Source organism: Oncorhynchus mykiss, chromosome 7 (assembly GCF_057628025.1).
Source record: "Oncorhynchus mykiss isolate SJ-2025 chromosome 7, ASM5762802v1, whole genome shotgun sequence".
In the NCBI taxonomy this organism is placed as follows: Eukaryota; Metazoa; Chordata; class Actinopteri; order Salmoniformes; family Salmonidae; genus Oncorhynchus; species Oncorhynchus mykiss.
In genome coordinates, this window is record NC_143028.1 from 24,031,788 (window position 1) to 24,058,679 (window position 26,892).

The 26,892-nt window shown below is 41.8% G+C and overlaps 1 protein-coding gene and 2 long non-coding RNA genes across 4 annotated transcripts in view; 1 reads left to right on the plus strand and 2 right to left on the minus strand.

Moving 5' to 3' along the window:
* Positions 1-6,958: 6,958 nt before the first annotated feature.
* Positions 6,959-14,105, minus strand: LOC149982356 (uncharacterized). The gene is made up of 2 exons (XM_090240558.1): positions 13,547-14,105; positions 6,959-9,602 (listed from the first exon to the last, which is right to left on the minus strand). Exons 1-2 carry the CDS (start codon positions 13,875-13,877, stop codon positions 8,065-8,067), a joined length of 1,869 nt encoding a protein of 622 aa, XP_090096684.1. The 5' UTR covers positions 13,878-14,105; the 3' UTR covers positions 6,959-8,064.
* Positions 14,106-14,422: 317 nt separating this feature from the next.
* LOC149982357 (uncharacterized) overlaps positions 14,423-26,892 on the plus strand; it is a 61,130-nt gene continuing 48,660 nt past the window's right edge. The window contains exon 1 of the long non-coding RNA XR_016497157.1: positions 14,423-14,702. This is a non-coding gene — a long non-coding RNA (uncharacterized LOC149982357). The remainder of the gene's footprint in view (positions 14,703-26,892) is intronic.
* On the minus strand, positions 15,779-19,840 carry LOC149982358 (uncharacterized). Of its 2 annotated transcripts, none has more exons than XR_016497153.1 (3): positions 19,386-19,840; positions 16,414-19,154; positions 15,779-16,112 (listed from the first exon to the last, which is right to left on the minus strand). It is a non-coding gene; the product is annotated as an uncharacterized LOC149982358 (long non-coding RNA). The 2 variants fall into 2 exon arrangements; XR_016497154.1 differs by lacking the exon at positions 15,779-16,112 and having other exon boundaries at positions 17,603-17,944; positions 18,798-19,154.

The following is a 26,892-nucleotide window of genomic DNA, read 5'->3' on the forward strand; positions in this document are numbered from 1 at the left end:
AGAACCTTTTGGGGCTGTTTTTCATTGACCAAGAACCCCAGGGTTTATAGGGGATCTGAGAACAACTCCAGTTGAACCCTTCATTTTTAGAGTGTAGTCGGCTCTATTCACTTTCAGATTCAAACATGCTGATTCGCATCAACGATCAAGTCAGCTGCTGCTCCTCCAATACAGTATGAGGTGAGACGGTAAACTGATGTTGAACTGGGCAGTAGGTCATTCATTCTTCACAGTCTGGTCTACCATTGTTGTTATTGAAAAAGCCTACTGCACATTGTGGTGGAGATTCTAACCAATCAGGAGAGACTTTGTAATTTCTTCAAACAATCAAACTTTATTTGATAAGAATTGCAATAATGTAGCTGGTCAGCCCTACACTCTGAGGTGGAAGGCCGAGAGCTCGATGACACAAGGAGTTCAGAAGCCTTATATAGTCAAACTATCTTGTGCATATAGAAAACACGTGATCTTGGTATGTGTCTGTGTGTGGAGAACGAGACACAGACGAACTGTGAATTGGTCGTCTCGTTCTGTAGCAACAGCGAGTTATTCTAGTTTTCCAGTGAGGTGTCAAAACAACAGGAAATCACTCTCGAAACAGTTCCTCTGAAGTAGATCAACGGTTCCCTGAATTGGGCCAAGCGCCTTTGGCCTGTCTGCCGAGAGGGTGTGTGGTTGCACACCCACACAAACATACACATAAACTTCTCAACCTTAAAGAGATCCTTCAACACATAAGAAGTCATATCAACTTAAAGAGGTTGTTAACATAGGATTTTCCCTCACAACATTGCACAGAGATAAATCAGACCGAGTCTGAACTGTGTGATGTAGTAGGGAGTTGTAGTTTCTCTAGAGATAAATCGGATCCAGACTGAACTGTGTGATGTAGTAGAGTTGTAGTTTCCAACAGGCCAATATTCAACATAATTATGTTTTATGCACTAAACTAACTACAATGACCATAATCCATTGCGTGCCTACTTGTCTTGTCTGTGTTTCTTTTACACCTGCTATGTGAAAGAGACGAATGAATGCACAATGGTCAAGAATGCACAATGGTCAATGCTATCTGGGATCCTTGGGACATCACTACCCTAAACCCTAACCGTAACCCCTTCCTTAACCATTTTAAATGTCAACTTCAATGGGCTATGGACGTCCCGAGGATGTATCTCTACCTGAAAATACATGATCTAAGTGACTGATAGTTGGTATTCAGCAGTCATAAAGCCTTATTTACTTTAATGAACTACTAAAATAGGGATTTTGTCAGACAGCAACTCTACACTTTATTGACTGACTGATCCATTCATCCTTCCATCCCTCCTCAGTCTTCCTCTCCTCTGAAGATCCAGTGAGGGTGGAGCTCAGTCAGAGAGCTGTTGAGGGACTGGTAAGGAAGAACACTTCTACAGCCAGAGAGGTGAGAGGTCACACATGGTTTAAATGGTAAATATTTATGTCCCCTTAGCGGTTCATCACAGAAGCAAAAGGTAATATGTTCCATCTATGTTTATTTACATTAGTGCCAATTGTCCACTGATATTGGTGTAATTTCTCACCCCTTTTGGCTGTATGAAAGTGAATTTCCCCTCAGACACACGCATTTGTTCTTTGTTATTAACCGAGCCACTGCCTGTTCACCCCAGTATCATTCAGAAGGCGAGGTCAGTACAGGTGCATCAAAGTTGGGACCAAAAGACTGAAAGAAGCTGTTTTTCTCAAGGCCATCAGACTGTTAAACAGGCATCATGAAATCATTGGCCCTTTAATAATGTTTACCTATCTTGCATTTCTCATCTTATATGTATAAACTGTATCTCAGTCTATGCTGCTCTGACATTGTTTATCCATATATTTATATATTCTTATTCCATTACTTAGATGTGTGTATTGGGTACATGTTGTGAAATGGTTAGATATTACTGCACTGTGGGAACTAGAAGGACAAGCATTTCGCAACACAGTCATAACATCTGCTGAACACCTGTATGTGACCAATAACATTCGATTTATTATGAAGGTAATTTGTGTAGAATGTATTTTTCCACGCTCATTCACCCCACACCTCTTTACATTGCTTATTTATATTCAGTGACCTGACTGCATCCAGACTGTCAAAGGCCCATCCTGGTAGATCTGAACCTAATGCAGGTTGGAGTGATCAGATGACAGAAGTCACATTTAGGTGCCAGGTGTAACTGAGGCAGTGCTCCATATCCATTACTTTGAGTGTTTCTGTGTTGCAGGGGCAGTCAAGAAATGGAACGGCAAGGCCACAGAACATGATATAAGCAGAGCTGTGCGAGACCACCTCAAGCCCCTGGTAGAGCCGGGGATGGTGTGAATGGGTTGGTTGAAAAGTGATACTAAACTTACATACCATGCACTATTTTGACAGTGGGAGAAAAACTGAAGTTACAGTTTTTCATACCAAGATATGTGTTGCCTTGAAAGAGTCTTGATTGTCAGTCATTGGGTTAATTTGTTTTGCAATATGTTTAAATCAAAATCAAGATTTAATTATAGGAGTACATTTCAGACATGGATGCAACACAATAGCTTCACAGGAAAAAAACAATTTAAAAAATGAAAATAAACAGAATTATTTAGTACATAACATAAGATTTAATAAAACAGAAGATCAACAACTGAAAGACTAATGAGCACCTTAAGGAAATGCCATTGATTAAAATGTTAATTGGATGCAATATCCAACTGAAAATATAAGCTCGTTTTACTCCATTGTTACGTTCCCCAGCAAGAAAACCAGAAATGTCACTTAAATAGAAGAGGGAACTAACAAAGAGTCACTGACAAGAACCACAACTAAACTGGTTGGGTTTAAGGAGGGGTTCTGAAAGACACTATGGGGGTGTCCACTGAACGTTGACTAGCAACAACAACTGGGACCTAAAAGACACCCACTAAATCTGCCCAAGAAGAAGCAAACAAAATAAAAACCCACAAGAAACTTAAAGACAGGAAGCAAACCAAAAAGTGGTTAAAATAATTTATTACAATCAATACCATTCATACTATTACAAAATCATAATTCTCATTCATTCTTAATTAATTGTATTTACAAAAACATCAAACAAAAACAAACCTCAGGGGAGTATCGTCCCTCCCCGTCATACCTAACCAATACCTAACCCTTTCCCTATCTCCCCTTCCCTAATCTATCCCCTTACCAAACTCACTCTAACACTCCCAGCCCTAAACCCCCTTTCCACCTCTCCCGTGCCGCATGCTTCCCCCACTTCCTCTCCTCCCTCTTCATCTTCCCCCTCAAATCACCTTGCACCCTTCTCACTATCCCTTCCACCCCCCAATCTCTCCCTGTCTTGACTAAATTCTGCCTGGCTTCCCACAGTCCCTTTTTAAAGAGACTCATGAGAAGCCACAGCAGAAACCTGTCCCTATCCGTTCCCTTTGCTCTCCCTACGCCTCTCTCTAGCCTAGCCCATGTCAAAACAAAATCACTCCTAACCACACCTAGCATTACCCGTGCCCTAGCCCAGACTAGTCCGGCAAAGGCACAGTCCCAGAAGGCATGGCGCACAGTCTCCTCCCTGCCACAAGAGGATCTTGGACAGGTGGGGGATTGCACCAAACTATACCGGTACAAGATGGCACGTACCGGCAAGCACTTATGGAGGCCCAACCAATTCAGGTCCTTGAGCCTATTGTCCAGGCCCCGCGCCTGCACTCCCTCCCAGACCACTGACGAGATGCCCGCTACAGGCGCAGGACTCCCTGCCTGCCTGACCTCCTCGTACAGGTGCCTGTGGTCTAAACCTACTCGGGCAACTTCAACCTCGGGGTGCGCACGCAGCCACTTGGCCGCATGGCCAAAATGCCACGGCAGCTGTTCTGCCCGAGGACCCGCGTTAGACCACACCATTACGCTTCTCGCCTTATACGAGAAGAACACCCGCAGGAGGTAACCGGACGGGTGTATAACCGGACGAGCAAGCTCCGTCAACAAGAAAGAAACAAAAATGGCGTCCAGCTTGAGGGGGAAATGTGGTACCCCCCTACCTCCCTCCCCGATGGGACAGATCATGCGTGCCCTGGCGACCCACTCGCACCTGCCACTCCACATAAACTGAAACACAAGCCTCACTAGAGGCCTCCTCAGACAAGCCGGCAATGGATAGATGTATGCCACATACAAAAGAGACGGCAACACATCCACCTTTAGGACCAGGACTTTGCCCATAAAAGACAAATACCTAGCCTTCCACATTGCTAGCTTCCTCTGTACCACTGCGATACGCATGTTCCAGTTTAGCGTCGCTGAGCCGGAGGTCTCAAAATGAACCCCGAGAATCCTCAGGGCCCCTTCACAGAGAGATAACCCCCCAGGCACATCCGTTCTACCGTGCCATCTTCCGAAAAACTTGACGGAAGACTTTGCATGGTTCAGAACTGCTCCCGACGCTCTGGTGAAATCCCCAAAGATGGCAAGGGACCTTGTCAGGCACGAGTCCTTGCACAACAGCAAGGAAGTGTCGTCGGCGTACTGCGTCATCTTAACACGCAGCCCACCGCTTCCAGGGATCAACAAGCCTTCCACCCCTGTGTCTGCCCTAATGGCAGCCCCCAGAGGCTCCATGTACAGAACGAAGAGGAGAGCCGAGAGTGGGCATCCCTGCCTGACCCCAGACGAGAGGTCAAAAACGTCACCTAAGTGACTATTTACACTAACTCGACACCCCGCTCCGACATATAAAGTACGGATCCATCCTATAAACTTCTCCCCAAATCCTAATCTACCTAACACCCTGAATAGAAAAGATCTATTCACGCGATCAAAAGCTTTCGCCTGATCTAGCGCTGCTACCATTAAAGGCAGCCCTCTATCTTCAACCCAAGCGATGGAATCCCTGATCAACTGTAGGTTCCATCTTATAGAGCGGCCCTCTACCCCGCACGTCTGATCCTCGTGGACGACGTAGGGAAGGGCTGTGCGCAACCGGTCTGCTATTATAAAAGCCCTTATCCTCCCCTTGACTAAATCCCACCACTCTAACACCCCCTCGCACATGGACCGGAGGCCGTCAAGCCTCCGAAAGAAACAAAAAGATGCATCAACGAAAGCCTGCTCCTCCAGTATATCCCGATCTAACTTCCAGTACCCCCTACCGAAGAGGCAGACTGGCGACCCCACCTGCAGGAACACCCCGTCGTGATCCGTGAAGAAAACAGGCCACAGCCGCCCAGACAACTGACCCAAAGACCTGGATACAAAAATGTAGTCGAGCCTCCGCGCAACCCCCCTGGAGTTGCGCCATGTAGGACCGACCATTGCCGGAGTAGTGTGCAGGCCACCATCAACCAGACCATGGCAAGCCATTAGCCCAGAGATGGCACCTGCACTGCTATCACCGCCTAACCCTAAATCTATATTAAAGTCTCCTCCTATCACCAAGTGCCTGTTTGTAACACACAGGGGCGCCAGACAGTCCACCATCTCCCTCCTGTCTGCCGCCACATGTGGCCCATACACCCCAATTAACCTATATCTAGCTTCTCTAAACTTAACATCTATCCCCAAAACTCTACCCTGCATTATTACAAAAGTGTTCTCTATTTTAACCTCTCTATGCCCACACAAAATCCCTACTCCTGTTGAGTGCACCCCTCCTATGCCCCAAAAAGATTCCCCCTTATCCCACTCCCTCTTAAATCTACACACATCCCCACCATCCCTCAGGTGAGCCTCCTGTAAAAAACAGAAATCAAACCCCACACCCTCTAAATAACAGAAAACCGCCCTCCTTTTAACATTATCCCTTAACCCCCTAACATTTAGACTAAAAAAAGAAACAGAACTATTCATTTAATTATTTACAACAAATAAAAAACCCAAAACCCAAAGAAAAACCAGGAGACTCACCCGATGCTCCCCTGGTCCATCTCCACCGGCGGGGACGTCCTCTCCTCTCCTGACGCCCCCCCGTCCTCCATCCCAACCCATGATCCAGGCAATGTGTTGGGTCCTCCCTCCCCACCCACCATCCCCCCCTCCCTGTTTGCCTCGGGGCTGCATATAGGGGACCCCATCTCCCCAAACAGGAGTTGGGATCCCTCTAGCAAACAACCCACCGACCCCTCACTGGAGTCATCCACTAAAATGCAAGGGGCTGAGGCAAACCGGGAGGACAAACAGGGGTCCTTTTCTTTACGCTTCCTTTGCCATCTTCAATACATCATCATGTTTCTCTTGCTTGTGAAACGTCACATCAAAACCCTTTTCATTTGGGTTGCCTTGAAGGTAGAGTACTTCCTTCACCTCTATCCTGAGGCATCCCATCAATATGGTCCTTCCAAAAGTTTCCCTGCCCCAAGGTTCCATCTCCTTTTCAGTCCATGAAAATCTTACGGTATTTGCTATACCAATCTCCGGAACCGACCAGGTTTGCTTGTTTGTATTCATTTTTCTTCTTCAAAAAAAAACTCTCTTCAGAAAGAAGCTTCAACCTGAAATGAAAACATCTTCAACCAAAAAGTTGGCGCAACTAAAGGTGTTGACTCTCCACATCTTTCAAGACAACTGGAGTACTGGGCCAGACACTCTTAAATAGAACCTGGACCAGCTCAGGTGAAACACCTTCCCACTAACGAGATGGACAAGCCAGCACAGGTGTAACACATACTAACGAGGTGACAGCAATCAGTGCGTCCTACGTGCTAACGAGCTAGACGTGCTAACAAGCTAGACGTGCTGACGAGCTAGAGGTGCTAACGAGTTTGACGAGCTAACATCAAAACATAAATGGAAAATCCAAAGCCTGTAACACCTTCCCCCTTAAGACAACAAATACAGTGCCTTGCGAAAGTATTCAGCCCCCTTGAACTTTGCGACCTTTTGCCACATTTCAGGCTTCAAACATAAATATATAAAACTGTATTTTTTTGTGAAGAATCAACAAGTGGGACACAATCATGAAGTGGAACGACATTTATTGGATATTTCAAACTTGTTTAACAAATCAAAAACTGAAAAATTGGGCGTGCAAAATTATTCAGCCCCCTTAACTTAATACTTTGTAGCGCCACCTTTTGCTGCGATTACAGCTGTAAGTCTAACCCTAACCCTACGTTGAAATTACGTTGTTTTAAAGTAATTTAAAAAATGACCCGAAAATACATATTTTCAACAACATTTTGCTCGGTGGAATAGCCCCAATGTTAAAACACAGTTTTAACGTGTCCAAATCAATAAACAATATTCAGAAACAGTTTGGGTTATATTGAAAACCTAAACATAAAATGTGCTATGTAAACAAACATCTGTTTGTAATAATCATATTACTTGTATTTTTTAAACAAGCTCCTTATAAACTGCACAAGCATCAGAAACACTGTTGTTTTGACAAGTAGCAATAAATCACCGATATCAATTAGGGGGGAAATCAGGTTGTACACAAGAAACTAACACAACTAAAAAAACAAACACGGAAATGGGAGATATCTTTCCCCTCACTGGTTAGAGGACAACCTGCAGAAGACAGTCAGCTACATTTTGGAGTGATGCATAAAAATGTAGGGGTCGCTAAACAAACGAACACAACACTTATTTGTCATAACTCATGCAAAAATAATGTGTGCAAGAGGAGGGAGAGTAGGTTGCACGTCCTGTTAAAACCAACAGCTCAAAAACCACACGGAACCTGGGAATAATGCCTACATCCCTGGTTAGAGGACAATTTGTATAAAACAGACTGCTTCATTTTGATTCAAGTGGGTCGCCAACATCTCTTTTTTTGGTAGTCACTTTTTGTTAAATCACATAAATAGTAACTCTTTCAATTCAGAACCTGGATTTTTCCGTGAGGCGAATATAAATTGAAATAAATAGAACAGGGGGCAAATGATTATGGATCGACATTGTGACATTATCAAAATACTCCTTGTACAACATTGACATGAATTCATTGATATCATGAAACAACTCCTTCGTGTATGAATTTTCTGATGTTTGATCCGAGGTATTTTATCAGAGTATCTCTGGTCACACTGATCACAGCTGGGATTTCTCTCAGGTATGTGTTACATGGTATAAAGTTCGCTTGCTAGACGGAGTAAAACTCTTCCCGCATTCAGCACAGCTATAAGATTTCTCTCCTGTGTGTGTTTTCTCTGGTGTGACATCAGGCTGGTCGACTGAGTAAAACTCTTCCCACATTGAGCACAGCTATAAGATTTCTCTCCTGTGTGTGTTCTCTGGTGTATAGTTAGATAGCGAGATGTAGTAAAACTCTTCCCACATTGAGCACAGCTATAAGGTCTCTCTACTGTGTGTGTTCTCTGGTGTATAGTTAGATAGCGAGATGTAGTAAAACTCTTCCCACATTGAGCACAGCTATAAGGTTTCTCTCCTGTGTGTGTCCTATGGTGTGATATCAGAGTGGTTGACCGAGTAAAACTCTTCCCACATTGAGCACAGCTATAAGGTTTCTCTCCTGTGTGTGTTCTCTGGTGTATAGTTAGATAGCTAGACGTAGCGAAACTCTTCCCACATTGAGTACAGCTAAAAGGTTTCTCTCCTGTGTGTGTTCTCTGGTGTTTAGTCAGACAGGAAGACCCAGTAAAGCTCTTCCCACATTGAGCACAGCTATGAGGTTTCTCTCCTGTGTGTGTTCTCTTGTGTATAGTCAGACTGCTAGAAGTAACAAAATTCTTGCCACATTCATAACAGCTATAAGGTTTCTCTCCTGTGTGTGTTCTCTGGTGTTTAGTCAGACTGCTAGATGTAACAAAACTCTTCCCACATTGATCACAGCTATAAGAATTCTCTCCTGTGTGTGTTCTCTGGTGTATAATTAGATACCTAGAAGTAGTAAAACTCTTCCCACATTGATCACAGCTATAATATTTCTCTCCTGTGTGTGTTCTCTGGTGTATAGTTAGATACCTAGAAGTAGTAAAACTCTTCCCGCATTGAGCACAGCTATAAGGTTTCTCTCCGGTGTGTGTTCTATGATGTGATATCAGAGTGGTTGACCGAGTAAAACTCTTCCCACATTGAGCACATCTATAAGGTTTTTCTCCTGTGTGTGTTCTCTGGTGTGTAGTTAGATAGCTAGAGGTAGTGAAACTCTTCCCACATTGAGTACAGCTAAAATATTTCTCTCCTGTGTGTGTTCTCTGGTGTTTAGACAGACAGGTAGATGCAGTAAAGCTCTTCCCACATTGAGCACAGCTATAAGATTTCTCTCCTGTGTGTGTTCTCTGGTGTATAGTCAGACTGCTTGATGTCACAAAACCCTTCCCACATTGATCACAGCTACAAGATTTCTCTCCTGTGTGTGTTCTATGGTGTGATATCAGGCTGGTTGACTGAGTAAAACTCTTCCCACGTTGTGTACAGCTAAAAGGTCTCTCTCCTATGTGGATTGTCTGATGAATTTTAATGCCTGATGAGGTGAATCTCTTCCCACAATCAGAGCAGCGGTGAGTTCTCTTCCCTGTGGGTCTCTGCTGGTGTTTCTTGAGGTGTTCTGATGTGGAGAGACTCTTCTCTGCCTTGTCAGCATCATGATGTTGTTGAAGCTTCCCAGAGGATCTACGATAGTCACGTCTCTCTCCTGGATGAACAACAAAGTCAGACAGATGGTTAAAGGCCCACAACAGCAGAAATCCATTGTAAAAGTTAAAAATAAAAAAAAAGTAAAAATGAGCAAGAAGTGTCATATTTTGCCTTGTTTTCACGTTAGTAGTAACATCGATTATTGAGGTATTCAAGTTGTGGAAAACCCTAAGCAATGTGCCAGACGACTTTTGATCTCCAATATAGGACAATTTCGGTGTTCGCTAACATTGCGGCACAAGGGCGATGCACACACAATTTGGTTGTAGGAACTCCTCCCTGCTAATGAGGAAACCGCTAGTTATGGATGTAGTATATCTGCTAATGAGGAAACCACTAGTTATGGATGTTGTATATCTGCTAATGAGGAAACCGCTAGTTATGGATGTACTATATCGGTTTCCTCATTGACAGATAGTTATGGATGTACTATATCTGCCAGGGGCAAAAAAGGTGAGCAAAGATTTGTTTTTAACAATGTATTCTGAATGTGAATGGGGGAAAACTCAGGGGAGTAACCTCTATTTCCAGGTTGTTTATGAGTGCATTTCACACTACTTTGGATTATAATTGTAAGGCTCGTTTGAATGTCCTACTTAATATAATGTTTGTGTTATTGTCACAAATCAACTGCTTTATACTTTTTTTTTTAAACATTTCAACCAGTAAAATGCTATTTGGCTAGCATATCCATCAGCCTGACAATTAGGGTTTGTACACTAAGTGTTTGCCAATTTGGCACAAAACTTCACCTAACAACAACATAGACCCACTGTAGAACCCCTAACAACAACAAATTAGACCTACTGTAGGACCCCTAACAACAACATGCAGTGGGGAGAACAAGTAGATGATACCACTGCCGATTTTGCAGGTTTTCCTACTTACAAAGCATGTAGAGGTCTGTCATTTTGATCATAGGTACACTTCAACTGTGAGACGGAATCTAAAACAAAAATCCAGAAAATCACATTGTATGATTTTTAAGTAATTAATTTACATTTTATTGCATAACAAAAGTATTTGATACATCAGAAAAGCAGAACCTAATATTTGGTACAGAAACTTTTGTTTGCAATTACAGAGATCATACGTTTCCTGTAGTTCTCGGCCAGGTTTGCCACACTGCAGCAGGGATTTTGGCCCACTCCTCCATACAGACCTTCTCCAGATCCTTCAGGTTTCGGGCTGTCGCTGGGCAATACGGACTTTCAGCTCCCTCCAAAGATTTTCTATTGGGTTCAGGTCTGGAGACTGGCTAGGCCACTCCAGGACCGTGAGATGCTTCTTACGGAGCCACTCCTTTGTTGCCCTGGCTGTGTGTTTCGAGTCGTTGTCATGCTGGAAGACCCAGCCACGACCCATCTGCAATGCTCTTACTGAGGGAAGGAGGTTGTTGACCAAGATCTCGCGATACATGGCCCCATCCATCCTCCCCTCAATACGGTTCAGTCGTCCTGTCCCCTTTGCAGAAAAGCATCCCCAAAGAATGATGTTTCCACCTCCATGCTTCATGGTTGGGATGGTGTTCTTGGGGTTGTACTCAATCCTTCTTCTTCCTCCAAACACTGCGAGTGTAGTTTAGACCAAAAAGCTATATTTTTGTCTCATCAGACCACATGACCTTCTCCCATTCCTCCTCTGGATCATCCAGATGGTCATTGGCAAACTTCAGACGGGCCCGGACAAGTGCTGGCTTGAGCAGGGGGACCTTGCGTGCGCTGCAGGATTTTAACCCATGACGGCGTAGTGTGTTACTAATGGTTGTCTTTGAGACTGTGGTCCCAGCTCTCTTCAGGTCATTGACCAGGTCCTGCCGTGTAGTTCTGGGCTGATCCCTCACCTTCCTCATGATCATTGATGCCCCACGAGGTGAGATCTTGCATGGAGCCTGATTACGCATACAGAAGTAGGACTAGTCTACCTTGCCTGCGCGCAAATGTAGGTCTATAAATGTGCCCATTTGGGGATGTCTGATAGTATTTCAGATTGTCTTAACGCACCACCACTAATGAGCTGAGGAGCTTCTCATAGCAAATTTCTCTTCACCTCAAACAGCAAGTAAACAAAGTCTACTCAAAATCAATTGCAAGTGAGAATAGTTCTTTAAAGTACTTCAAAAACATTTCCAGCTCTCGCTCTTTCGATAACCAAAGGGAAAAATGTAATGCTGATCCAGTGGAAATGTCATAAAATACCAGAGTACCTCTTATCCCTTCCACAAATAGCCATATATTTTTTTTTACATAGTTGGCAATGGCAATAAAAGTAACTTTTCTAAATTTTCATTTAGATTTAGAATGTAGATTAATCGCAGACAAGGATTTTGAGATACTATTATCAATTAAATGAAACTGTTCCATGAAAATGTGAATATTAAAATCATAACTGGCATGCAGATCAGTATAAATGGTAAGATAAATTTGCACTCCAAATGTAGGTTGCCCGACTACTTGTGTCGACTATTACCAGCACCGTCAGAATTTATGATCGCCAGCAGGAGGTGGTGGTTCAGGAAGAGTTCTCTCTCTTCTGGTTGGGCATATTGATGTAAATGCATGAAATAAATATGATACAATGACTTATCAACAGCTCTAACAATTTGACCCCCACAGGAAATTTTAACTGGCAATTCTAGTATATACTATATATCCTAGAAACCTGGTTAAACTATCATTATGACATCATGGATGGATTCTAGAATATACTATATAGCCTAGAAACCTGGTTAAACTATCATTATGACACCATGGATGAATTCTAGTATATATGATATCGCCTAGAAACCTGGTTAAACTATTATTATGACATCATGGATGAATTCTAGTATATATGATATAGTCTAGAAACCTGGTTAAACTATTATTATGACATTATGGATGAATTCTAGAATATACTATATAGCCTAGAAAACTGGTTAAACTAGCATTATGACATCATGGATGGATTCTAGAATATACTATATAGCCTAGAAACCTGGTTAAACTATCATTATGACACCATGGATGAATTCTAGTATATATGATATCGCCTAGAAACCTGGTTAAACTATTATTATGACATCATGGATGAATTCTAGTATATATGATATAGTCTAGAAACCTGGTTAAACTATTATTATGACATCATGGATGAATTCTAGAATATACTATATAGCCTAGAAAACTGGTTAAACTATCATTATGACCTCTTGGATGAATTCTAGAATATACTATATAGCCTAGAAAACTGGTTAAACTATCATTATTACCTCATGCATGGCCAGTCCTTGTATTCATAGTGTAGTGAATTCGGGGGGTAGCCCTGAGCTGAACTCAAACCTGGGTCCAGCGACTGTCAAGCCAACACCTTATAAGTGTTACACCAAGATGTCTGAAATTCTTGACGAGGTCGCTAGATGTTGGGTTACGGTTTCTACAATAGCGTTCTCTATGAATCTGAGAGAGGTTACACTTCTCCTTCCCCCATCCCTCAGATGTTTACCAAACAGAGTCTCTGTGCAGCCATTTTGTTGCTGTTTAAAAAACACAAATCCCAGCAATCGGCAGATCAGACAATAACAAATCTGTAATTTCACCATTGTTTTGGTAAAAAGATGATTATGGGGTTGGAGAAATGTAACTACAGACAGACAGACCTATGGATGCAAGGACTGACCATCGATGATATCAACATTATAGTTAACCATGTTGAGGCTATACAGTGTTGATTTACATTGTTTCTAAACATTCGAGTAAAAAAAGCTTATTTGGGGATCCGATGGGGTACAACAGCTGAACTAAGCTCATGAAGCATGTGTTATATTCTTCAAGAATCAATGGCTATAAATAAATAATTTAAAAGTCACGATATGGATGTAGCAATTGCAGATTTCCGCTTTAACACCAAACATCAGTACAACAACTGCAGAGTTTGTGCCCCTGTTTTTAGGACAGTACTTACTAGTGTTCAAAACCATCTTATGGCTAAATTCACCGTTAGAACCATTGGATGCGGTTTGGGAAACCGGGCCCAGATATCCAGTTTCCTCCTTCTCTTCTTCCTCCTCCTTTTCCGGTTTAACAGTCATCTCCCACTCCTCCTCTTTCAATCCATAAACTGCCTCCTCCTCTCCTTTTACTGTAACATCCTCCTCTCCTTTTACTGTAACATCCTCCTCCTCTTTCACTCTGAACGCGTCTTCATCTTCTTTCACTGTAACAGCATCACACTCTACTTCTTGTTTTACTGTGATATCCTCTTCATTAGAAGGAAAGTAGCTTAGTGACCGCATGGTCGGGATGTTAGCTATGCTAATGCTAACTTAACCAGTCCGCTAGCTGAATAATAACAACAACACCGTAAATATTAAATTAAATCGGATAACTAACTAGACGACAGAAGTGGTTTTAAAACACAGTGACTAATATACACTAACGCGTCTAAAGAGCTTTATTGGTTCAGCTATTTCGTCTAGCAATCTACCGAGGTGGCTGACTAACTTGCTGCTGTTGAAAGAAGCGTTCCGTCCACTAGATTATACGTCACACTAACAGCATTGCCTTAAAGTCGCAGACCGCCATCTGCTGACTGGAGTGGGTAACGCAGTTGGGTAAATGTATATTTAATTTTCAGACAAAAAGTTAAAGGGTAGGAATCTTTGACGTCAATAGGCCTAAAATATTAATTAGCCCCCACTAAATAAATCAATATCAGTCAATATATTTTTTATGTGATTTCCTTTTTTCGTCAACTGCTCCATCGCATCTTAATCTTACGATCGGGCCAGCACTAGGACCAGGGTAGGCTGCTGCTGCACTAGACTTTCTTCAGCAATGATGGCGGACAGAAATACTAGGAGAGAGGGGTACCTCTACACAGAACTGAACTGGATCAAATATGGCGGAACAGAAATACTAGGAGAGATGGGGTACCCCTACACAGAACTGAACTGGATCAAAGATGGCGGACAGAAATACTAGGAGAGATGGGGTACCCCTACACAGAACTGAACTGGATCAAAGATGGCTGACAGAAATACTAGGAGAGATGGGGTACCCCTACACAGAACTGAACTGGATCAAAGATGGCGGACAGAAATACTAGGATGGAAGCAAATGTATGGGATTGTGACGTCATAACGAATCATGCAAAAACATGTACAGTTGACAGGAATGTTAGTTAATGTAGAGACAAACTATACTGCATTTTTGAAATCATTTAATCATAAAGTTAATAAGCTATAAGCTAACATTAGCCAGCTAGCTAGGCTAGCTTTATGGGTGTTGTGACATGAGTATGAAATTGTCATTCTGGTTGTTTTAGGGACTCCTGAAACTCCAGCAAACCAGGCTGTAGTTTTGTGAAACAGTGGATGTATAGAATCTAGCTAGCTGAAGAATTTACTGCAAATTGAATGTTAAATTTTGTAAGCTTGCCTTGCTGATATTTGCCATGCAGATAGCTTAAATAACGTAGCTAGCTATGTTCTTGCTTATTGTGCAGTGGATTATAAAAATCCCTGTATGCCTATGGATGTTTAGCTAGCTATCTAGCTGATCTGTGTATGGACCCAAACGTTTGGTATACATATTAGTTCAGAACCTAGCTATGAACCTCAGCTATCATAGCCAGTTGTATAAACTTCAAAACAGCCTGAATGACATTAATGAAGCCTATGGATTGAGTAGAATATAATATCATGTTGTGCCAAGGATGCAAGTCGTATATACATGTAGTTATTACCATGCATGAGATCCCCACATTGTAGCCTGTAAATTTAATATATTCACTGATCATGTACTCTACCTTGGTAAATAAAGGTGCAGTTTAGGTATGAATGTCTTTGAGATTATTTTTCAGTCATATCCAATACCAGGAGTATCAAATTCCAGTCTTTAAATGACTGTGTCTGCATATATGTATTACAATTATACACTTCAACAGTGTTTACCAATCTTGGTTCTGGGACATCAATGGTTACACATTCTAACTAATAGACTGGAAACAGGAGTTAACTAGTTAATTCATATATCCAGAAATATAATGTTAAAAAACAGAACACTACACTTCCTATGCATCATGTAAATACTCTAACACCGGTTCATCTCTATCTAATGACCTTCATCTGCATTGATCTGATAAACACAGGATAGGTGGAGTATTTCATCACATTACACTTCATTTCAACCAGTAGAGAATGTGAAACACTTTATTGAAAAGCTCATTATAAAAATGTTATAAATACAAGTTCAATCTGTACTTCAATGCACAGAGATTGTGCATTATAAAAACAGAGGAAGAATTAGGAGGTGGCGAGAGAGGTGTAAAAGACAGAAGGGGAAAGAGGTAAGCACATAGGAGCAGGGAAGGCAGCACATGATTAATGAATCACAGTGCTACCTAAATATTCTCTCAGTTCATCACAATTACATAATAGTGTCTCTCGTCGGCCCAAAGGTCATCTTAAAAGCGGGTGAGGTGGCGATGATGGGACTGGGGGTTGGCATCCTCTCACATCAAAATATATCTGCAGATGAGAGACAGATGGAGAGAGAGAGCATGTTTAAGCCTTGGGTTTTTATTTTTTATTCTAACATTGTTAGTCATCATTCAGGAGGTGAAATGCAAAACTGACCTGGTATCATTAACTCTGGGACTACTGCATCTATCTGTATTTCAATATAAAGCATCTCTTTAATAATACTTCCTGTATAATATAAACTGACCTTGGATCATTAACTCTGGGACTACTGCATTTCTAGCTGTATTTCAATGTAAAGCATCTCTTTAATAATACTTCCTGTTGACCTGACCAAGGGACCTCTCACCTCTGATCATGCTGTGACCTCTATGTAGCCAGTTCAGATGCAGGAGGGGTTCACCGACACAGCTGATATAACCTAAAGGATTTAGGGAGACAGGGATGAAGTGAAGGAGAGAGACTGTTATTGAGAAAATAAGGTAGTTAAAGCCACAGTGTTCAACAGGAATCTGTATGTGGCCTCACCTGGTGTCCACACCACACTAAGTGGCTGCAGAGTACTTTATGCTGAAAAACATGAACGGACCCACAAGGACAAACAATATAGCGTAGTTATAGAAATAATGAAGTGTCTTACTATTGGAAGGTGGAAGAAGCCACAGTTTTCCACCTGAGCCTGCTTACTGCACAACAAAATCCATCAACCAGATTGATTCATGAGTGTGTTATAAGTTATAGGGTGTCTAATTGTTCTATATTTGTTTCAATATGGGTGATTTAAAATAGCCTGTTTGGTTTTTGTTTGGTTTTTGTACAGACATCACACCCTTACTTAAACAGCACCCTCACATGAGAAGTAGAAATCAAAGGGAGAGAAACTGCGAATTGAATAACTGTAGTTGACATTGCTAAGTAAATGGAAGAATACTCTTATTGCAATGTGAATGGCTCTTAAAAGAGCCTTTGGTTGTGCATAGTGTAGTCTATGGTGTTGCCAGGGAACAGCACCCTCTTTGAAGAAGTAGGAGGTGAAGATCTCTTGCACACGGATTGCCTCTCTTGCTGCATTGATGGACCCCATCCCCATCCTTGAAACATCCTTGTTACGGGATTTTTTTATGAATAATGACTAAATAATGTTTACAGTTAACGTAGAATTATAACTAACAGAATTCTACCCTGTATTTCTAGTAGTGTTAAATAATGTTTGTTCATTAGGAAGGGGTTATGTAGCATAGATCTAGGAAGAAAGGAATGTATGTGAGTGTAGAAAGAGAATGAAGAGGAGCATTAACCTATGTTTGAACCGACCTGGCTGTAACTCTGGAGAGATAAGATAGGACAGGGAGAGCCCCTCCAGAGCTCTAGTATCTGGGGGAGACTGGAACTGTCAGCTGAGTGGTTATAAACTGTGGTGAGACTCGTGAGAAAATCCCTATATTTGTGTGTATGTATGTGCGTAGGTTAGAATGTTATAAAAGGAACGTATTTGTGTATGCACGGCAGAGCTCTCGCAAATAAAATTGGATCTGATCAACTGTGAGCTGGGAATTCTGTCTGTTTTATTTGAAACCAGAACTTTACAACCTCTGGGTATCAGACGGATAAAGATAATTGGAATTTATGAACATTGATTACAAAATTACTGAACAATCCTGCAGAGCAGCAGACTTCTCCTCTGGCACTTGGCGGTGAGCTGCAGGTCCCCTCCTGGTCCTAGAGTCCATCTTCATGAAGTTACGCAGGACACCGGTAGCCTTAACACACCTTAATTCCTCCAGGAGGCAGTCCCAGATGACCCTGGTCACCCGACCTTGCAGTGCCCTACACGGTAACTGTAGGCAAACGTTTTGAAGGAATCTCCAGTTACAAGGTATCTGTAGGAATATGGAAAACAATGTAATTACTAGACTGTTACATCACCAGGTCATTATGGATTACTAAAGTATAATATCCCTGATAGCAAATCATGATAACATTGGATTGATAGATGCATGGGCATACATACAGTGGGGCAAAAAAGTATTTAGTCAGCTACCAATTGTGCAAGTTCTCCCACTTAAAAAGATGAGAGAGGCCTGTAATTTTCATCATAGGTACACTTCAACTATGACAGACAAAATGAAAAATGAAACGTGGCTGGGTCTTTCAGCATGACAATGATCCCAAACCCACCGCCCGGGCAACGAAGGAGTGGCTTCGTAAGAAGCATTTCAAGGTCCTGGAGTGGCCTAGCCAGTCTTCAGATCTCAACCCCATAGAAAATCTTTGGAGGGAGTTGAAAGTCTGTGTTGCCCAGCAACAGCCCCAAAACATCACTGCTCTAGAGGAGATCTGCATGGAGAAATGGGCCAAAATATCAGCAACAGTGTGTGAAAACCTTGTGAAGACTTACAGAAAACGTTTGACCTCTGTCATTGCCAACAAAGGCTATATAACAAAGTATTGAGATAAACTTTTGTTATTGACCAAATACTTATTTTCCACCATAATTTGCAAATAAATTCATAAAAAATCTGTGATTTTCTGGATTTTTTTTCTAATTTTGTCTGTCATAGTTGGAGTGTACCTATGATGAGAATTACAGGCCTCTCTCATCTTTTTAAGTGGGAGAACTTGCACAATTGGTGGCTGACTAAATACTGTTTTGCCCCACTGTATGTGCATGTGTAGCATGTGACAATAACAGGATCATATCAAGGACGGCATCACAAATGAATACAGAAATACCACTTGAAGCTTGATAATGAGTTGATCATTTGAATCAGCTGTGCAGTGCTGAGGCAAAAACAACAATATGCCCCTCGTTGAGTCCCCTGGACTGAGAACCACTGCTCTTCATTGGGACCTCTTCATATGTAGACTGGCTTTCATAGCGCTATTTATCTGAGGACAGAAAACCTCACAAGAAACAGACTTCATTATAGTCAAATTACACCACACTGAATATTATGTTACTATTGTCTTAGTCCTCACTTCTAGGAACATGAACTACACAAAAGTACCTGCCTTATCCAGAATAGCCTCCTCTCTCACTGACAGTTGGGGCTGCTATCCTTTCACCCTCCATGGCTGTTAGCTGGCTACCTACAAATGCATTTGGAGTTTGTTTTTTCAGTGATAAATAGATAACTAGCTAATATTAAGTTAGGTAGCTGGTGAAATTGAATTCACTTAGATAGCTATCTATCTATACAGTATTTGAAGTTGGTTAGATAGGTCATTTAGCAGCTCATTTGAGTTAGCCTGCACTGTAGCTAGTTAGCTAATAATACATTGTTGTTTTTTTACATTTTCAAAATCTATTTACTTACTTACTTGAATAGGTTATCCCAGCCATGTGGACAACTGGAAATAGGGAACCAAAGTTTGTCACCAGAGCGTTTTAGAGGATTTTAGAGGATTTTACTATTGAACTATGTACCCATTTGATAACCAGACCTTCATACAAACTTGTTCTGCTGAATTCTTGCCGGAGTCACAACGGGCGGCCTAAGCGGCACACAGCAATTTACCGCTATTTATCTAGTGTACATTCACCCTCAGTCACCTTGTCCTAGAGAGATTTACATGGTTATCAAAACATCACACCACGGTGAGCCTAAACAAAACACAGCGCTGTGGGAAAAATTAATGGTGGAAAAACGATGTGAACCATTTCCCTGTTTGACCTGTAGTTGTTATGGATATTATGACTCTACAGCGCCCCACAGTGGACGGGTCACAATATGTTACATTGATAAAGCACACTTTATTTAACCTCAATGTTATCTTGTTTTTACATGGCGTTGTAGATTGCAGCGGTATACAGGATGTATTTTGTGTTTTCAGTGTGTTTTTAACCCTTTCAGACAAAATGGATTCATCACAATGATAAAATAGTGCACTAACATTACAAAAAGGTCAAGTCTGACAGCCCAAACAAACACACACATTCTCAGTCAACAACACAAGTCAGAACACAGCCTCTCGATTCTCTCAACCTGCTTGCTCCTTTTTGTTTTGTCAACTTTTCATTTGGGGGGTTAAGTTTGAGACCGGGGGCCTGTTGCACAAAAGTAGAATTAAGACATCCGGGATAAATGACTCAGCTGAGCTCAATGAAGCCAAAACATGTGCGTCCAGGCTTAATTGGTTGCACAAAGACCAAGCCAGGATGAGCAGACACGGATTCATTAAGCCAGGTGAAACCAATCCTGGATAGGTGCGCGCTCACGGCTCACTCAAATAGACCCCGCCACAGATCACAGATTAACTGATTTACCATGGCAACTAGAGCCGCGTACTTTTCCCCGTCGGAAGCACAAATCCTCATGGAGGCATACGAGGAGGTAAAAGATATAATTAAGAAGAAAGGCAACACCGCCACAGTGATAAAGCAAAGAGAAAAAGCGTGGCAAAGTATTGCAGACCGCCTGAATGCGTAAGTAGTGCACAATTACACACTCACCGCTCCGCTGAAACATCACAATTACAATTCAAATATTTAATTCACATCTCCAAAAATGCAGTTGTACTGTAATTATGAAACGGTTAATTTTTTTTATTGAAATGCACTGCAGATATGAGTGAAATTGTGTAAAGTAACTCCATCACACTGTATAAAGCTATGATAAAATTTTTGATATTTTTACTGAAAACAAGACAAAAATACCAAGTAATTTTTTGCAGTGTGACTCCATTAAGTGTGTGTGTGTGTGTGTGTGTGTGTAGATTAAACATGAACGGGCCAAAACGGACATGGCAGCAGGTCAAAATCAAATACAAGAACATTCTGCAGAATGGTATGGTCCCTGACTAATATTTAACAAAGCACAAGCATATATTGTACCCAGAAGGTGCCTGCTCACACATTGTCTGTACTGTTTTAGCAGTGAAAAAGAATACCCACAGACAAGGCACGGGTGGTGGGTCACCAAAGGCTGACCTTACCCCAGCAGAGGACATGGCCTTGGAGCTAAATAAAGGCAGGCCCGTCTTAGAGGGGATCCCTGGGGGGAAAGAGACGAGCATAGGTTCCTCCCAAGATGCCACCCGCTTCATTCAAGGTATGTCCTTCCATCTCTACATGGGATACAACCACATTCATATTGAATCAATTTGGACTGTCTGACTTTGGTTTACCTATTGCCTTGCAGTGTCTGGCAGCACTGTGTTCCTGTTAGAGCCACCAGCACAAGCACCAGACGATGCTGATCCAGTGAGTACTCCATCAAAGGCATACTGTAGGCCTGGCATGTCTTGTCTACTAGCTTCAATATGAATCCGATTAAATGTGATAGGGTGAAGGCCCCAGTGCAGCAGCAACAGCACATGATGGAGACGATGATGAGGAGGAGACCATCTCTCTGGATTCCAGAAGGCATGAGGTATCATGTTAAGACTGTGAAAGTACTATTTACTCTACAATGGTGAGGAGTCCTCATCAAAATCAAAAAATCTAATTTCTTTTACAGGACCCAGATGCTATACAGTGGGAAAACCAGCCTGGCAACATAGTGCGTATTAATAAAAGGACACCACATCCTGCCAAATTCCAGCTGCGCTAATTGTATTGTGTTCACAGAGCTCACAAGCTATCAGAAAGTTGTATGGCAACCACCTCCGGTGCCAAAAAGAACTGGCAGACATAGACATTCAGTACAAGAAGAAAAAGATGGAAAATCTTGCACTGGAGTTCGAAATAAAAAAGAGGACAATTAGGAAACTGGACCTTGAAATAAAAAAACTTGAGAGGGAGGTGAGATATGCCTTCAATGTACACTGTATGCTAACTGTAACACAAATGTATTAATCATTATTTTTCTTTCCTCCCCCAGCTCCAAGAAGATGACACAGCTCAAAATAAAAATTAGGTATATTCTCGTAAAGTCAAGTGAGCCATGACATATGAGCTCTTATTGTGAGCACACAGGACGGTGGCATCTTTCTAAGGTTTTTTTTTATTTTCCCAGCAATCAGTACAACCAAGTCATCGTTATAAGGCATTGCCCTCTTTTGCCCACCCCCCCCAGCACCAGGTGTGGCCACTAGCCTATATGAAGGCCCAAAATTGTGTGTTCCTTTCTGCTCTGACAATGGCATGCCCATTCGTGCGAGATGTGGTGGATGAAGAAGCACTTGTGCTGAGGAGACCCTTCAGGTGAGAAAGGGTCTTCAGGGACCGGTTGGACCCACTGGCCTTCCCTGATGACCATCTATATGAAAGATACAGGTTTTCTGCAGATGGCATCAGGTATCTATGCAGACTACTGGGTCCCAGGATTAAGCACCGCACTGCACGGAGCCATGCACTGAGTGTGGAGCAAATGGTTTGTGTGGCCTTGCGCTTTTTTGCTAGTGGAGCCTTCCTGTACTCAGTGGGGGATGCAGAACAGCTGAACAAGGCCACAATTTGCCGCACAATAAGGAGTGTGTGTCTGGCTATCAAAGCATTAGCAGATGTCTTCATCTCCTTCCCTGGCCACAGAAGACTCTGTGACATCAAAGAGGAGTTCTATAGGATTGCAGGTAAGAGGATCTACAAATTACAGGACAACTGTTAACACATAGTAGGATACTCATTACTTTGTGTGACAGGTTTCCCCAATGTCATTGGTGCAGTGGACTGCACACACATAAGGATAAAAGCCCCCTCAGGTGCCCATGAGGCCGATTTTGTGAATAGGAAATCCTTTCACAGCATTAATGTTCAGGTGAACATAACTTTTTGATATTGTCCATTGACGAACACTCTGCATTGCCAGTGATGTGCATTGATTGGTGTAATATTCCTCATCTTATGATTTCAGATGGTCTGCAATGCTGACTGTGTGATCAGCAATGTTGTGGCAAAATGGCCTGGCTCAGTCCATGACTCCAGAATCTTTCGGGCCTCTGAAATCTATCAGTGCCTATCACAAGATAAGCCACACAACCCCTATTTATAACCATCATGGCTGTGTCAAGAATATCACTGTGTTTATGAGGTAGTAATGATGAGATTTTGTGTTGACAGGTGAATTCTCTGGTGTGTTGCTGGGAGACAGGGGGTATGGCTGCCAGCCTTTTCTCCTGACACCTTTCACAGACCCCCAGGAAGCACAGCAGGCCTACAACCATGCCCATGCCAGGACCAGGGCCAGAGTTTAAATGACCTTTGGCCTCCTGAAGGCACGCTTTCACTGCCTTCACAAATTAAGGGTCAGCCCTGTTAGGGCATGTGATATTACTGTGGCTTGTGCTGTCCTCCACAATGTGGCCTGCCTGAGGAAGGAGAGGGCCCCCAGAGTGCCACCAGCCATGGACTGGGACAATCCGGCAATCTTCCCTGATGACGACAGTGGTCGGCTGCTGAGGGACCAATATGTGTTGAATTATTTTAGTTAGTATGTGTGCTTTCAATTTTGGTTAAATATGTCCTGCGGTGGCAGAGGAATTTGGGTTTTTTTGGGTTCGTTTTTTGACGAATTTGGCCTCTTATGATGTTTGTGCGGTATACTGTGTGTAATACAAGGCTGCAGGGAGGCTACTGCATCCATTCATTTGTCTGTTCAGTTGATGTGTATGGATTTGTCCTGCATTTATTTTAGTGTGCAGACATGCAGGGTGTGTTATACACATTCAAAGGTCTGTATATGTATCATTTTGTATAATATGCTTAGATTCTGTGCTTTCCATCTTGTAGAGTCACTGTGACTTCAGTTTTGAAAGGAGCTGATGGTTTACCTGCTTTGTTTTGTCCTTATTCAATAAAGGAACATAATGTTACACATTGTGTTTTTATATTCATATGGAATGTGTATTTGTTTATATGACAGAGTACTAGGGCCACACTGAAGAAAAAGGATAAAGTCATAAATTTATGAGGCTGGTTCTTTCTGCAGAAAAGCTACATATTGTTTTTACAGTTTTGATACTTATGACAATGTGATACTTAATATTCTGGCACATCAGCATGTCTTTGTTTATGAAACCATACAGAAGTACAATTTCACGAAATGCCCCACATCTGTCATTTTAACAACTGTCCTCCTTTAAAACAACTGGTTACAATATTATGACTTGTGTTTTTTTCCCCTCTGTGGCCCTAATATTCTAGCATTTTATATATAGCCTTATAGTCTATGGGAAACTGTAAATTATCTAATGATAGCAACATCATCTAAAAATCATTTTTTATCCAAAATCATTGAAATTAATGATCACAAACGTTTAAATAACAGTGGGTCTAGTTATATGTGATAACAATGTATAGTGAGCAGTGAAATAACTATTGGTTTCCATTTGTGGTGACTGCTGACTGACATTAGGGATGAGATTAAATAGATCCTGGAATTTAGCCTGGTCTGGAGCAGGCTAGCTCCACAGAATAAATCTCCATGGTAATTTATACCATAACATATCCTCCTGCCCCCTATCCATCTTTAGTGCAACCGGATTACGGATCAATTGAGCCAGGATCACCAAGATATCCTGGCTTAATCCCTTATCCTAGTTTTGTGCAACAGGCCCCGGAGCTACAAGGCATGCTTCCAAATCGCTAAGCAGTAAACTTCAAAGCAGTGTGCCTGTGTCACTTTATCAGCAGCACGTCATCAATAACGTCGGAAGATTAATTTCATCAAACAACCACTTGATTGGTTTGGTATTGGGCTCGTTCGAGACTGCAGGAGACACTGCAGGTGACTGCTGACTGACTCAACTACAAATCACCTTGCATCATAAATAAATCCTCATTATTATTTATAAATCAGTCAGCCAGTCACCGTTTACCCACAATGCAGCATGGATTTGATGCTCTCGAACACGGCCAGTGGTTTAATATATGACATAATGGCTACGCTGCTACGTTGTGGGACGTCATCTATAAAAATGTGGTTGTTCTAAATTCTGTGTTGCTCAAAGCCTTGAGTAATGAACCTATTTTTGACACAATTAGCTGGAAAGCATCAATGCTTCAGGAAGCTTTGTTTCCCCATCACTACTTTTCAGCATGTTCTCTGTGAAGTAGACTACGGGAGTTTTGTAACGTTTTCCACCTTGGCTAACTAGTGGGTTCTAACTTAGTGGGTTCTAACTGGTCTCCTGTTGTTGGGCTCCAGCTCGCTGACCATAGATAGTTGGCTAAATAGCTAATGTTAGCTGGCTGGCTAAGATAACTAAATATAGCTAACATTCTTTGATATTTTGTTAGATGGCGTTATGTATTTCCAAAACGTTGGTTTACTTTAATCACTCAAGTCATGAGCGCAAACGATTGGTTTAATTTGAAGTTCTACATGTGAAGATATTTATGTTGTAGTTGACATCATAGGGAATAGGCTGGTCCTCCATATTACATCACACCTGACTTTGGCATTCTTCTGAATTCTGATTGGTTTTATGTATTAACTTAAAAAATAGAACAGTGGTGTGTAACTTTGCAATGGAACTTAAAACATTTTTTGGGAAAAATATTTTATTTGATCTTTTATATACTTTACCGTAACTTAACCATTTTATTACCCTCCATCACTCACTTTCAATTTTTCGATAATAAAGCATTTGACCTTTCCACTGCGTCAACAATGGAGGATTGGTTGATTTCCAGTTGAAGTATTTAAGATGATTGAGGAGAAAAGTATCGTCCAACCATCGGGTAACTTGTTTCATGCACATCAAAGGTGAGGGTGAATTTCAGATGTTCACTGCATGTATTGATGAAGGAGTGGAATCGATGAAGTTCCTCTGCTGTCCCCTGGAATAGAAGTAACACGTAAAAATGAAGTCTTTTTTAAGAGCCTGATGAGCTGCTAGAATGGATTGTTAGGGCTGACAATCACGTTCTTCTCAAACAACCCCGCATACAGATTGGCATAATTAGATGCAAGTTTTTAAACTGCAATGACCATAATCCATTGCGCATTTTAAACATTTTCTTTACTCAAATATGACAATTGGGTACTTTTTACACCACTGTTTCTTTTACACCTGCTATGTAAAAGAAACAGAAGAATGCAATGATGGTCAATGCTATCTGGTACCCTAACCACTACTGTAACCATTTTAAATGTCAACTTCAACGGGCTAGGTAGGTCCCAAGAATGTGGCTCTACCTGTAAATACATGATCTAAGTGATTGATAGTTGGTATTCAGCAGTCATAAAGCCTAATTTACTTTAATGAACTACTAAAATAGTGATTTTGTCAGACAGCATAGACTGTAGCTCTACACTTTATTGACTGACTGACCAATTCATTCTTCCATCCCTCTTCAGCCTTCCTCTCCTCTGAAGACCCAGTGAGGGTGGAGCTCAGTCAGAGAGCTGTTGAGGGGCTGGTTAGGAAGAACAGTTCTACAGCCAGAGAGGTGAGAGGTCACACATGGTTTAGATGGTAAATATTTATGTCTCCTTAGCGGTTCATCACGTAAGCAAAAGAGAGTATGTTCCATCATCTATGTTTATTCACATTAGTGCAAAATGTCCACTGATATTGGTGTAATTTCTCACCCCTTTTGGCTGTATTAAAGTTAATTTCCCCTCAGACACATTTGTTCTTTGAAATTATGAAGGTAATTTGTGTAGAATGTACTTTTCCCCACATCTCTTTACATTGCTTATTTATATGCGGTGGCCTGACTGCATCCAGACTATGTCAAAGGCCCATCCTGGTAGATCTGAACCTAATGCAGCTTGAAGTGATCAGATGACAGAAGTCACATTTAGGTGCCTTGTGTAACTGAGGCCATAGATGCTCCACATCCATTACTTTGAATGTGTTATATAATATGACTAAATGTGTTTCTTTCTGTGTTGCAGGGGCAGTCAAGAAATGGAACGGCAAGGCCACAGAACATGACATA

Excerpts from the sequence above, each read along its gene's own strand:
- LOC149982356 (XM_090240558.1), bottom strand. The coding sequence starts at position 13,877 with ATGCGGTCACTAAGCTACTTTCCTTCTAATGAAGAGGATATCACAGTA. Across the intron at positions 9,603-13,546 it reads TAAGATGGTTTTGAACACTA|GAGAGAGACGTGACTATCGT; the intron begins GTAAGTACTGTC and ends TTGTTCATCCAG.